Source organism: Cygnus olor, chromosome 2 (genome assembly GCF_009769625.2).
Source record: "Cygnus olor isolate bCygOlo1 chromosome 2, bCygOlo1.pri.v2, whole genome shotgun sequence".
Taxonomy (NCBI): Eukaryota; Metazoa; Chordata; class Aves; order Anseriformes; family Anatidae; genus Cygnus; species Cygnus olor.
In genome coordinates, this window is record NC_049170.1 from 115519045 (window position 1) to 115532087 (window position 13043).

The window sequence follows — 13043 nt, forward strand, 5'->3', positions numbered from 1 at the left end:
TAATTGTTCCCATTGATGGTGTTTTAAAATACAGAGAGGGCTAATTTGCTTGTAATTATTATGTATATGACTTATTTTTCAATGAAGAAGCAGAAAACTATCCTTTAAAAATTCTATTAATCTTACATTTTTATATGCCTTTGATTTTCACTGAGAATGTCATTACTGTCATGGCACCCAACCTCTAGCTATGTACATTCCTCAGAAGGGAAGTATACGACTTCCCTGTGAGCCAATAAAATCAGTGGGATGGTTATTTGGGTAATACTGCTAGCACTTCCCACAGGACAGTATGTAAGTTGATACGGTAAGCCTACCCAGGAGCACGGAGTAAGATTCAGAAGTCTATCTTGTAACATGGGAGTCCCTCATACCAGTGTAGCACACTGTTGGAAGCCACTGAGTCAACTAATTAAAGACAATTTTATAGCCAGACTATTTATTGTCCTTATCCTCTCCCCATGGAATAGCCTAAAGGGAGCAATGGCTCTCTAGGTGTTAAAAACAAACAAACAAAAAAAACAAAACAACAACAACAACAAAAACTCTTGTCATAAATCTTCAAATGTAACTCTTACGTTTACATGGATATGCTGTAACAAAGCACTTCAGTAACATTAATATTGATTAACAGTATTTTTGAAAGTAAGAGATGGAAACTAATATAAAGGTATTAATGCAGCAAGACTGAAAACAATGACTAGAAGAAAACATGACCTAAATAGATGAATAGTAAATGACAAAAGACACATAGTGGATTTTATCTAATACTATGACGGTAAACTGCCCTTTGGATCTAACTTTGTTTTTCTCTATTTCTTAATTCAACTTCCAACAGCATATTATCATATTTCTGTAACAATCCCTTCTGAAATATGCCATTTTGTAGATTATTTCATTAGTAATACTATCAATACCTGATGAAACAACATATCATGACTGGCTGTTAGAACTGGTCATGGATTTTCTGATATATTATTTCTCAGATGGAAGGTGCTTTTCTATAAAAAATAAAGTGCTCATAGGAACATGTGCATGCTGATTTGTTTTAAAATGAAAAGCATTAAAGTTAGGGTCAAAACATTCTGATCAAACATTTGCAGACTAAATTAAAAAAAAAAAAAAAGAATAACTAATTAAAAACTTAACATCTGTAAAATTTGAGGTATTAAAAAAAAAAAGTATATTCCCTTATCATTAAGCTTTCTGCATTGTGGCAAAGGAGAAAACATTGTCATTACTATCAATACCTGATGAAACAACATATCATGACTGGCTGTTAGAACTGGTCATGGATTTTCTGATATATTATTTCTCAGATGGAAGGTGCTTTTCTATAAAAAATAAAGTGCTCATAGGAACATGTGCATGCTGATTTGTTTTAAAATGAAAAGCATTAAAGTTAGGGTCAAAACATTCTGATCAAACATTTGCAGACTAAATTAAAAAAAAAAAAAAAAGAATAACTAATTAAAAACTTAACATCTATAAAATTTGAGGTATTAAAAAAAAAAAGTATATTCCCTTATCATTAAGCTTTCTGCATTGTGGCAAAGGAGAAAACATTGTCATTCCAGTAAAAGAATTTCAAAGTGCCCTTTTATATATCTGAGAAATTCACTTTCAGTTTAAGATGAAACATTTCTAAAGCTGGTCCAATGTTAAGGTACAGTGATAAAGAAATATCTATTTACCATCATCTTCTTATTTCTAGTATCATCCATCAGTTAAGTAAATTCATAGAAAATCTAGAAATGTTATTGGGTGGTAGGGGTATTTTTGCAGAAAACTAATGTTAATTAATAGAAACAGGAAGTTCTGATACTACTACTATTTCAAAGCCAAAAGAAATTCAAAGTATCAGGATCTCTGTTAATGCTTTGGATAACAAAATTTAATGCATTTATCAAAAGTATAAGTCTGCATAGGTAGATGTCTGAATTTCAAGATTTGTACACCTGCATTTCATCATGTATACAATAGCAAATACTAATAAGGACAAATTTTCACATTTCAAATGAGTTTTGGTCATTCAAAATGTCTTGCTCAATCTTCAAAAACCACGGTAATCATTTTTACAGTTACTTTAATTGCAAGTACAATAATCACATTAGCAGCAGAAAATAAGAACAAGCAGGCTTGTTTTCAGGTTAAGAAAACAAGGCACAACATAATCATTCTGAACGTGATCCAATACTCATTATGAATTGTTATGTCAAAGAATTCTTATCTGTGCGTTTAATACCGCACATATCAGCACTGAACCAAATGGCAATATGATAGTTTGGGGACCGTACTCTCTCTGTAGAACATAAGGTAATGAGATGCTATGAGAGTAGTTACAAATAGCACAGTGATAAAATATGCCTGTAAGGTATAACTTCATCATTATACATGTAAATTTCACCACATTTAGTAGCATGCACATCAGTTAAACAAAAGTCACACCTTGTGTTTAGCTGTGACATTTGTTACATTCATGTGTCATAGTCCTATCACTTGGCAGCACTCTCTCCTGTGATAAGACAAAGTCTAGGAGGTCTGCAAAAGCAGTGACTCAGCTCTCCAGCCAAACCACACAATGTGGGTTGCTACAAGAACCAGGCACACAGATTCTTCAGCTTCTCATCCTATTTAGTCCTGGTCATGAAAAGACTGCTTCCATCCCTCAGTGCACCACAGGAGTCTCCTCACAAAATTTTTCTTTGTCAGGATCTGTGCTAGGGCCACTAGTTTCTTATGCATCTTCTCCCTTAGCAGGACCATTCTTCAACTCTATTTTCCTTCACAGTGATGACAAGGGTCTCTAGCTTTCTCATCAAATTTCTCACCTAGTTTCTGGCCGGTTTGTCTCTTCGTAAGAGATTGTTTTTATGGATTTAACAGTACCATCTAGTCTCCAGAAGAAAGAAGCCTCTTGCTCAAAGAAAGATGTCACTGTCTATCCCCTTTTCGTCAAGCCATCCAAACCCTTTTCTTGGCAAGAAGTTTTTCTTTCCTCTTGTTCTCCCTCACCGGCTTTTATTCACCTTCACAAAATCTAAGTAAGCACAAAAAGGACATTAAATTGGACCTTTGCATAGATCTCAGACTGGGTTTTTCAGTCTTACTAGTCTTTCCATTCCTTACTGTATCATTCTCATTTGTATAAGGTGTGAGGGCTTATACTCGTCCATCTTATAAGCAAGATAATTGATTATTATCTTGCTTATTAGATTAAGTAAGCTTATTAGATTAATTGATTATTATCTTGATTATCTTATTATAAGCAAGATGATTGATAATTCCAAGCTTGAAACTGTATGATCAGCTGTGTACCTCTAACATTTTGGATTGACACTTACATCTGCATCTCTCCCTAAGTAGAAGGAACTACTAATAATCAACTTTCAATTTGCAGAGTCAAAAGTTTGTTTTCTGTATTAAATCTTTTCCTGAATCAGCCAAAATATCTAACAGCAATTCTCCCAGATTAAATGATACAGTTTATGTTGAGTTGCTTGGGGTTTTGTTTTCACCTTGTCTTTGAAAACATACGATGTTACCATATATATTCATAGCCTATTTAGAAAACATCTCCTTTCAGTTTTTGCACTTCATGATACTTGGAGCAAAGTATTATAATTTTTGTCCTATCAGGACAGGCGATTCTCATTCAGTACTATATCTGACTAGTGTTCCTAGATGCCCTACGTCAGAAATTCTTGAACCTGCCTTTATCTATATACTGTATTCCAGAAGTCGGGGTATTGCTTTTTTGGTGTTGTTTGTTTGTTTGTATTCCCCTTGTGGGGGCTAATCCTGCGAGAACTGTTTTTTCAGCCTCCCATGCCTCACCTTAGAAATAGGCATAGCCTTGTCTAACTGCATCACCCACAAGCAGGGGACTGAATGGCCTCACCTAGATTCAGACCCAGAGACACAAAGCCTGTGAAAAACGAACTAGGACGTATGCTCCTTTACTACTTCGGTAAACCAGCTTACATCTCCAGACTAAGAAAGCCGTATAATCATTGTACCACATTATCTGAAGTTGGAACTTATATAGAAATAGTTTTAACCAAAAATCAGAATTGAATTGCTTTTTCATTCAACCCATTAAGTAAGAAAATATATCTTTAAAATAGGCTAGGTAGTAGGCTTTTTCTAGCAGCTTAGAAGATTTGACTTTTTACCTACATCAAAAACTTCTGAAAGCTGTCCAAGTGACCATCTCAAGATAGCCACAGTAGCCATCCTTCTAAAGAAATGGTCCAAATTTTACAAATCATAGCTAGCCTCCCTGAAGAGCCTGCCTGAATTTACTGGGATTCAAATTGAATTGCCTATAAATGCTAGTTCCAATGTCTTATCAAACTTGCCACCCACTGGTACTAGGCCTTCTGCCCATTTCCATTGGGTAGTAAACACTGAAGTCCCTGCTGAAATTTTTTGATTGTCCATAAGGTACTGAAGGAATATTTGGCTTTGCTGGTGTTATTGCTTCCAGTTTAGTTTCATGACTAGCAACAAAGTGAGAGTAAATGAACTAAATGTGAGGAGGGAGAGAGAGAAAGAGATTTCTAATGTAATATAAACATATAGGAATTATACTTTTTAAATTTCTTAATACTTCTAAACATTTTTAAATGGATTAGTGGGGTTGGGTTTTATAGAAGTTGTGAATAAATGCTTTTATCTGCATTTCATATAAAAATAATGAAGAATGACATTAAAATGATGCGGTAATAACAAAGTAAATAGTCAAAGGGTAACAGTGTGTGCCTCCATTTCGGCTGCAGGCCTAAATGGAGAGATGTTATCACAGAGACCAGCAATGTATTCCAGTAAAAACTAAAAACAGGCTTTCAAGCATGCAGCAAAATATTACTTACATTTAACCACCAAAAACTTGGCATAATCTCATTACCCCAACATTACTTTAATAAAGAAATACTGTTAAGAGCTCTCCATAACTCAGTGTCAAGGGAAAGTGGGAGCAGAGAGGAGACAGGATGAAACAGAAAACATTAGGAAAAACAAATCTTGGTGTTCTGGAGAAGGAGATAAGAAATCTACCTCTCCAAGCAATCCTTACAGAGATTTTTGAAGTTAAGGTGAAGATGAGCAAGTCAACATACCGGCAGGTAATTTTGACCTTAGAATTAATTTAACACAAGACAGGAGACAGTTATGGTATTCTGACAGGACTGATATACCAGTGAAAAGTAATAAAATAGCAATCTCTATTAAAAAAAAAAAAATACAAGTTCTCATTGTTGCTATTTCCCTTTCTTTCATACCCTGAGCAGTATAGATTTTGAGAAATAAAGCGAAATACATTTGCAACAGAACTATATGTGATGCAGTGCTGAGACAAAATAAAAATCAGTCTAAAAGTTTTCACTACTAGTATGAAAGAAGAACTTAGATTTGATATCACTGTAGAACACTTTGCATCATCTAGCACCATTGACAATAACTCAAAGAGTCAAGAATGTAGATGCTTACATAATTTTCTAAAATATATTCTCACTTCCCCACAGGTTTTGTAATTTCAGCATTGCACAGTAGCCCTGTTAATACACTAGAGATAGGAAGTAAAAGTGAATAGTAAAGAGAATGTAATTGAGTAGCTTAATTTACCTAATCTGCTCTAAATTAACTGAGAAAAGTACAAACTGGGCATGAAAGTAAAGAATACAAGATGAAAAGTGAATATTTAAATTATTTTTAAAACAGATACAATTGCAAAAATATTAACCTTGGAATATCTTCACAGAAGACAAAGCTTTTAATTTCTATTTTCATGTAAAAATGAAGAAAACTACATGCAAAAATCTAGGCATTTTTCCATGTTCTTGGGAAAACAGTAAATATGAAACCAATGCAGAAAACAATGTGAAGAATTGTATTGCATCTGATTTCTCAGATGGTTATTACTCCTCTGTATTTAATATTTCTGTTTCAAATGGCTCTTATTCCTTGTCAATATCTACATAGGGTGTGGCTCCCATCTTCCTAGTACCAACTGCAGCATCTAAGATCTAGATAAGAGACCTATTATGTAGTAGCTCCTGAAAGTTCAGAAACAGCTTTATCCAAAAGACCAAAGTTGGGCTGCTACACTATCAAGACAATTGCATGCACTGAGCAATATTCTTGCAAGGAAGTGATTAAAAAGGAATGGGAACTTATTGATGCTGATCTTAATCAAAGTTATCTGAGATTTTATTTGTTATTGAGCACTTGGTGAAAAGGAGAAGATTTTCAAGTCAGCAGAAGCAATGACTTTTTTTTATCCTTGTCCTTCACAGAGGTAACTACAAATCAAAGGGGAAAAAAAATAGGGGAGAGAAAGCATACAATAATCCTAAACATTAATGAAAAATTAAATGTGCCAAAGCACATAATTCTCCTAAAATAATTTATTTATTCACAGAAATATAAAAGTCTACTATGGAAAAATAGCAATTCATTTCACTGGAAATATTTTCAAACTTTTGATAAAAATAGTATCTTCTTACATATTAAAAGAGCCAGAACTAACCAAATAGTTGCTTCATTTCTCACATAAAGAAAGCCAGCTCTGATAATACTCACTGCAGAATCCTTCAGATCTTTCTTTCTAGTCTGTAGCAACTCTCCATATGTTTTTTCTTCACGCTTTAACCTTTTTTCATATTCTGCTAGCTCATCTTGTAGATGATTAAATAATATCTGCACATTTTGCTGCTTAAACTTCACATCACTTAAATTTTTCCTTTGAAAGAAAAAAATAAATTCCATGAAGTAATAAAGATTATGCTACACTTTTTTAGTCTTTATAGGCCTAATGTTTAATTTTATAATAGATAAAATAGGTGGTCTTCTCACAAATAATGTTACCCTGTAAAACAAACAAACAAAAAACAGAGATGTAAGATGGAGCTTATCATGATTGCAAATACCACTTAAGGACACTCTACATATCAGTGGGTCTCCTTATCCAATGAGTCTATTGCGATACGTAACTCCCTCAATTTTCAAGAACAGCTTGCATTTCTAAAAGTAACATTCTGGAGAATAGACTGGTTCACTCCCATATCTTCTGGAATAACGAGATTCTGAGATCCAGAATGAGCTCATGACCAGTGACATATTGGGCAACCAGTATTTTTATTACTTGTTGAGACTGGAAAGGGGAGCTTCATATCATCTGTATATTTCTTTTATGTTTCTGTCCTTACCTAGTATTGTTTCTTTAATCTGTAGGAATGAAATAGGTAAAATTAAGCATTTTTTACAGGTTTCCAGTAATTACTAAAATTCTGTTCTCCCAGGATGTGTTCTTCTGTTACTTTTAGACAAGAGAGTATTTAAAATATATATATATATTTAATTGTTTTTCTGCAACATAACCTAAACCTTTTCAGCAATGTAACTCTTGGCTGCATAAAGATTGTATCACAATGCGCACACAAAAGAGAAATCTCAATAGACAAATTTCAGCCAAATTTTTCCAATATTCAGGCTTTGTTGTGTTACTTTAGAATTATTTTAACACTAAAATAATATATTTTCTAATTTTAAAACAAATCTAACAGTCTGAAAAAAAGAGAAAGATCTATCACATAAAACTTATGCTTACTTCTCAGGAGCTATTTATGCTGTCAAGCTAGGAACAGCTGGGACAAATAATATGTTATCCTTACCACTTACGTGATGCTTGAAACAACAGAAGTATTTAGGGGTTTTGGATTTAGTTCTAAATTCTGGAGGTCACAAGATCCTCCTCACAGTCTCTTCTGAGACTTTCTGCAGCAAAACAACCCTCTTTGCAGAAAATTAGAGCATCTAAGGCCTCCTCTAAATCAGTGTCTACAAAAACCTCTCTGAAGAGGAGCTGAATAAGTGATCCAGTAGAAATTACCTAGAGTTCCTTTTCACTGAAATACCCTTCCAGCCTTCCTAAACTCCAGCACATCCCCTAAACTTGCTTCCCACCCTTATTTCCTTCCCACTGGGATTAAGCACACAGTATGTGAACTGATGCATATAAATGGTAGGGGTTCCAGTATAAGTAAGTGTGCTTCTAACACAAATCTTAAGTTCACAGGATTTGTCCATCATCCTTAAAATATAAGTAGCAACATACTTCACTGAGATTAAAAAAAAAAAAAAAAAAGAAGGTGTGAATGTATTTCATATTCATTCTTAACTTCAGACATGAAGACATATCTTTATCTTTTCCAAGAGTGCATAAACAATTTTTTCCAAAGCCATTGGTATAAAGCACATTCTAGGTGGGATACCTGCAACACAATTTTCCTTGTTTAGCAGGTTAGGCTAAATTTTGCAATAGCCTTTTCAGTTTTGTACTCAATTTCATTGTGGGAAAAAAAAAAAAAAAAGTATTTATTTCAACTTATTGTTATTCTATAAACATTGTGCCAGTGTTTCTATTTCACTCCAGTAGCTATTATTTAGTCTTTCTATTGCATTATTGGTAACCAATAGTAAATGAAGTGTTATGCTTCAAAGAAAGATGCTAGGAAGGTTAACTGTAAAAAGATAACAATGAAGACTGACAGAAAAAGTAGGGACTTCTATATCTCAAGTTTATCCAACAGATCACATTCGAATCAGCCTAATGACATGCCAAAAAAATGGAAAAGTAGAAACAATTACTCCTTTATTCTCAGTTTTTCTACCAAGTAAGGCAGGATTCAGCATTCTTACGAAAAGAAAAAAGTTCAAATAGATAGGTATACATACTTTTGAACTACATGTGTAACACAAAATATAACTGTAAATGGCTAGAGACTTTCTTAAGACAGATTGATGAAATACAATGCGATATGTTAGATTATTGGAAACATTAATAGAATAACGTAGATTAGCCTGAAAGGAAATTTTCTTCTGAATATTTTTACCATTATTCTTCACTAATGAGAAATAATAAACAAGGAAATAAACAATCAACAACGCTAAACTCTTCTTCTCCTTTGCCCCTCAAGCCCAGAGAGGCTAAATGTTCTGACAATAGGAAGGCATAAAAATCATAGAATCATAGAATTTGGGGGTTGGGTTGGAAGGAACCTCAATGATCACCCAGTTCCAACCCCTTGCCATGGGCAGGGACACCTCCCACGAGATCAGGTTGCCCAAAGCACCATCCAGCTTGGCCTAGAACACCTCCAGGGATGTGGCATCCACAGCTTCTCTGGGCAACCTGTTCCAGTGTCTGACTACCTTTACAGTGAAGAATTTCTTCCTAATGTCTAATCTAAACCTACCCTCATATAGTTTAAAGCCATTACCCCTTGTCCTATCTCTACACTCCCTGACAAAGAGTCTCTCCCCTCCCTGCTGTCCCCTGTTTCAGCAAGTCACATTACAGAGAAATTCCAGTGTGCTGCACATTCTGTATTCAGGGAGTGACAGAGAAAAGAAAAAAAAAAAAAAAAGAAGTAATTGATTGGTGGTTTGTTTTTTTTTTTGGTCTTTTGTTTTGCTTTACCACTCTTCCTACTAGATGAGATCTCTAAAAAGCAGGTTTTCAAGAAAAATATAAAACTTTCTTTACTGTCTATTTTAGGTCTAGAAGCTGGAGAATTTTAAAGAAAATTTCTTTTTGAAAGAGAGCTGGACTTCATAGCTATTTAGAAGCAGAGAATTGCTGGAATAACCTCTCATTATCACTTTTTCTTGACATTATCACTTTTTCTTTCTGTGAATCTAAATACAGCATTTCATTGATATGAAACAACTAACTAATGGCTGAAGAGCTGAGGAAAACATAAAGAGATTTTAATTGTGGAAGGATGCCTTCAATTCTTGAAGTAAGTTCAGTAAGTTCCACTGCACATTGAGTGCCTCCAAATCATTCTGTTTGAATCAAGAGTTGAAAAAGAACATATCCAGTCCCACATATACAGCTATAAAAATGTACTTATAAAAACAATTTTTTTTTCCCCAGCCAAGAATTTAATGCAATAATCTCTCAAAGATCTTTCAACATTGACAATACATTAAGTGAATGAGATGACAGACAGGGAGATTTATTATAATGACATCAGGATTGTTTTTTTATTATTTAGCAATCTTGCACAACTCAACAATCCAAGCTATTTTCTCTTTGACATTGCTCAGCAGGTTCACCTTTCTCCTTAAAGAGTAAACCTGCTGTGCAATCAACATATATGGCCCTCCAAGGCTTGAGTGGCCTAGAAGGTAGTCTGTATTATCAGTTGGATAGAGACCTCTGAGACTATTTTCAGTATTCATCAGTCACAGTAAGTATAGGTCTACACTTCTTAAACTAGAGAAAACACAGAATGCAAGGAATCCTCCATTAATTAAGGATGCAACTGACCATGAATATTATTAGATTTCCAGAAGTAATTCTGATACCCAAAACTCAATTTGGTAGGCAGACATTGTATCATGAATAACTTCTACAAATGCTTTGAATCTAGAAGCAGTAATCCCACAAAAATACTTTCAAATTATTGAGGAAAAGTGAATTATATTTCCTAGAAATAATGCTATAAAATAATAAAACTACCTGTATTGATAGTAATAAGTAAAGTTATTAAAAGTAATAAACTACCTATACAAGTTCATGAAATAGGTAGTTCTTACCGTAAATCGACAAAAGATTTTTCTGTATTTTCCATCTGTATTTGCTTCATGTTCCATAATGCAGCAAGTTCTTTAAGTTCATTTTTTAAATTTTCCACAGTGTGAGAGTTTTCAGCAATTTTACTGGACACAAATGATTTTTTTTCCTGGAATTAAAAAATATATAGCATGTAAACTAGCAGGGCTAGACTTCCTAATACTGCAGTTTAAGCATATGATTATGTACAACAGTTCATGAAATTATATACTTAAAGAAGCAGAACTGTTTCTAGAGGGGCAATTGAAACACTTAGTGCAACTGGAATAATTGCATTTCTGTTAGGGCACGATTTTGCACATCCAGTTGTAGCCCTCCAACTTGTCACGCATCTAAAAATCCATAAATATTATTACAGCACTTATGTTTTTGCAGTTGCCTATGTTGTATATGTATGTATGGAAGTTTGTAGGCCACCTTCTTGATAAAATACACATCCTCTTTAGTTTTTGCTCTTATTCATAAAAGTTTTCCAAATAAGCACTGGCTTGCACAGCAAAAACTTTAATGACAGTGAAAAGGATAAATTTTCATATGTGACCAAGTTTGGACCTATTTATTTCAGCATATGCCGAGTCAATGTCTTAACTGGCCACTTTTATTGCTAGACCATCAAATTGCTTACACAATACAAAAGTGTTTTAGGCAGATACCTAAAATAATGAACTTTCAGGAAAAAATGTATTTTTAGATGCTACTGACTTGAGGCAGAATGTAATTTACTCATTATCTCTGAAAACTGGCATTACTCATTTGGTTGCTTAAATAGAGAGCTTTGTTCTTTTGGATACCATTTTTTTTTCATAATGTAGTTTCACTGTACTCCATACAGAGGAGGACTGAAGCACAGAGGACAAGACTTCTGAACTCCTGCCTACTTTCTTCTTCTACAAGTACACAACTTCTCAGAGAGATGCTGACGTTAAGCTGCTGAAAAACATTACATTACAAACACTGTTTTCACTAAACTTCCTATTCTGCAGAAGAGATACTAAATTGCATGTTTTGTTTGTTTGTTTGTTTGTTTCATTCCAAAAGTGACTGATAGTTACAGGACCAAAAAATTAGAATAAAATGAAAAAGAAAAAGAAAAAAAAAAAAGAAAGATTCATGACAGAAGCAAACACTACTTTCAATGGCAACAGTATCTGGTAAACAAAACTGTAGTTTCTTTTGAATGAAAAAGGCAAATAGCAAGCACTGTAGTGGTACTATAGTATTAAATAGGTGGGAGTCTGCAATTTGGGCAATACTTCTAAAGTGGTATTACTGCATTAGATTTTGAAACCCATACTAATGTGAGGTATGCCGCTATGTAAATGAGTTAAAGAGGGAGGAAAATACCACATACACACATATAGAGATAATTTAAATATGTACACATATAAATACAGAATTTTAAGACCTCACAACTTAGTAGACAAAGAATACATGTCAGTATTTAAATCAAGGTCAATATTTTTAAAATTTCTTCTTTAGCTACCACACCATTTTTCTGAAGCAGTAGCCTATAGTCTAATGATCTTTTTCCTTATAAATGAAGTGCTTCGTAAGGATATACCTAAAAGGTAGCTGAAAAAAAACAGTAACCAAAGCTTTTGTAACAGATGTGAGCACAAGCATGGAAGTGTGTGAGGTACCACATACACATGATATTTGTAAGGCCTCTTAACTTTCTAAAGTGTAATATGCGTCTGTATAGGATTAGGTGGAAATTTCAGGTTTCATGCAGAAACATAGAATCATTAGAAGGAAAATGAAGATATGGTAATTAATGCAAATCCCTATGCAACTGAACCGCCCATAGAGAGTCTCAAACCTCTGAGGAAAATCATATTAGTTTTAGGCTCAGCATCAGGGGTGAAGAAATGTGGTAGCCTGTGATATATAGAATGTCAGAGCAGATTACTTGTCTGGGCCTTAAACATAATCATATTATGAAATCCAAAATGATTGAGCTATGAGGGTCAGATATAGAGAAAGAAGTCATGATGAGTAGGTTGTGTTTTTTTTTTTAATTGTTTTATTTTATTAAAAAAAAAAAGTCTGTGTTAGAACAAAACTGCCAGTGAAAATGAATTTTGTCACTTTGACATCCTGTACTCATTTCAGGATTTTTTAACTGAGAAGGCAGATAAGAAATGAAAAAGCTTCCAAGGATAGGTTATACTAGCCATTGAGTCAGTGCATTCTGTTACTTATTACAGAAGACAGAGAGCTTGCAATCAGGTTTTAGAAAAAACAAACAAACAAAAATGAGTTATGCTACATTCTGTAATCTAAATATTGATGGACTGAATATCCATCCACTCTTTAGGGTTTGCTGTAGTGGATAACAGTCCAGCATCCTGCATAAGCTGACTGAGTCCTTTGACACTCAGACATTATCAATTGAACAGCA

At 33.9% G+C, this 13043-nt stretch overlaps 1 protein-coding gene across 1 annotated transcript in view; it reads right to left on the reverse strand.

The window, feature by feature from the left end:
* CCDC178 (coiled-coil domain containing 178) overlaps positions 1–13043 on the reverse strand; it is a 180581-nt gene that overhangs the window by 109470 nt on the left and 58068 nt on the right. Inside the window, 2 exon segments of the mRNA XM_040550306.1 lie at positions 6583–6742; positions 10606–10751. Coding sequence (XP_040406240.1) covers positions 6583–6742; positions 10606–10751 — 306 coding nt within the window.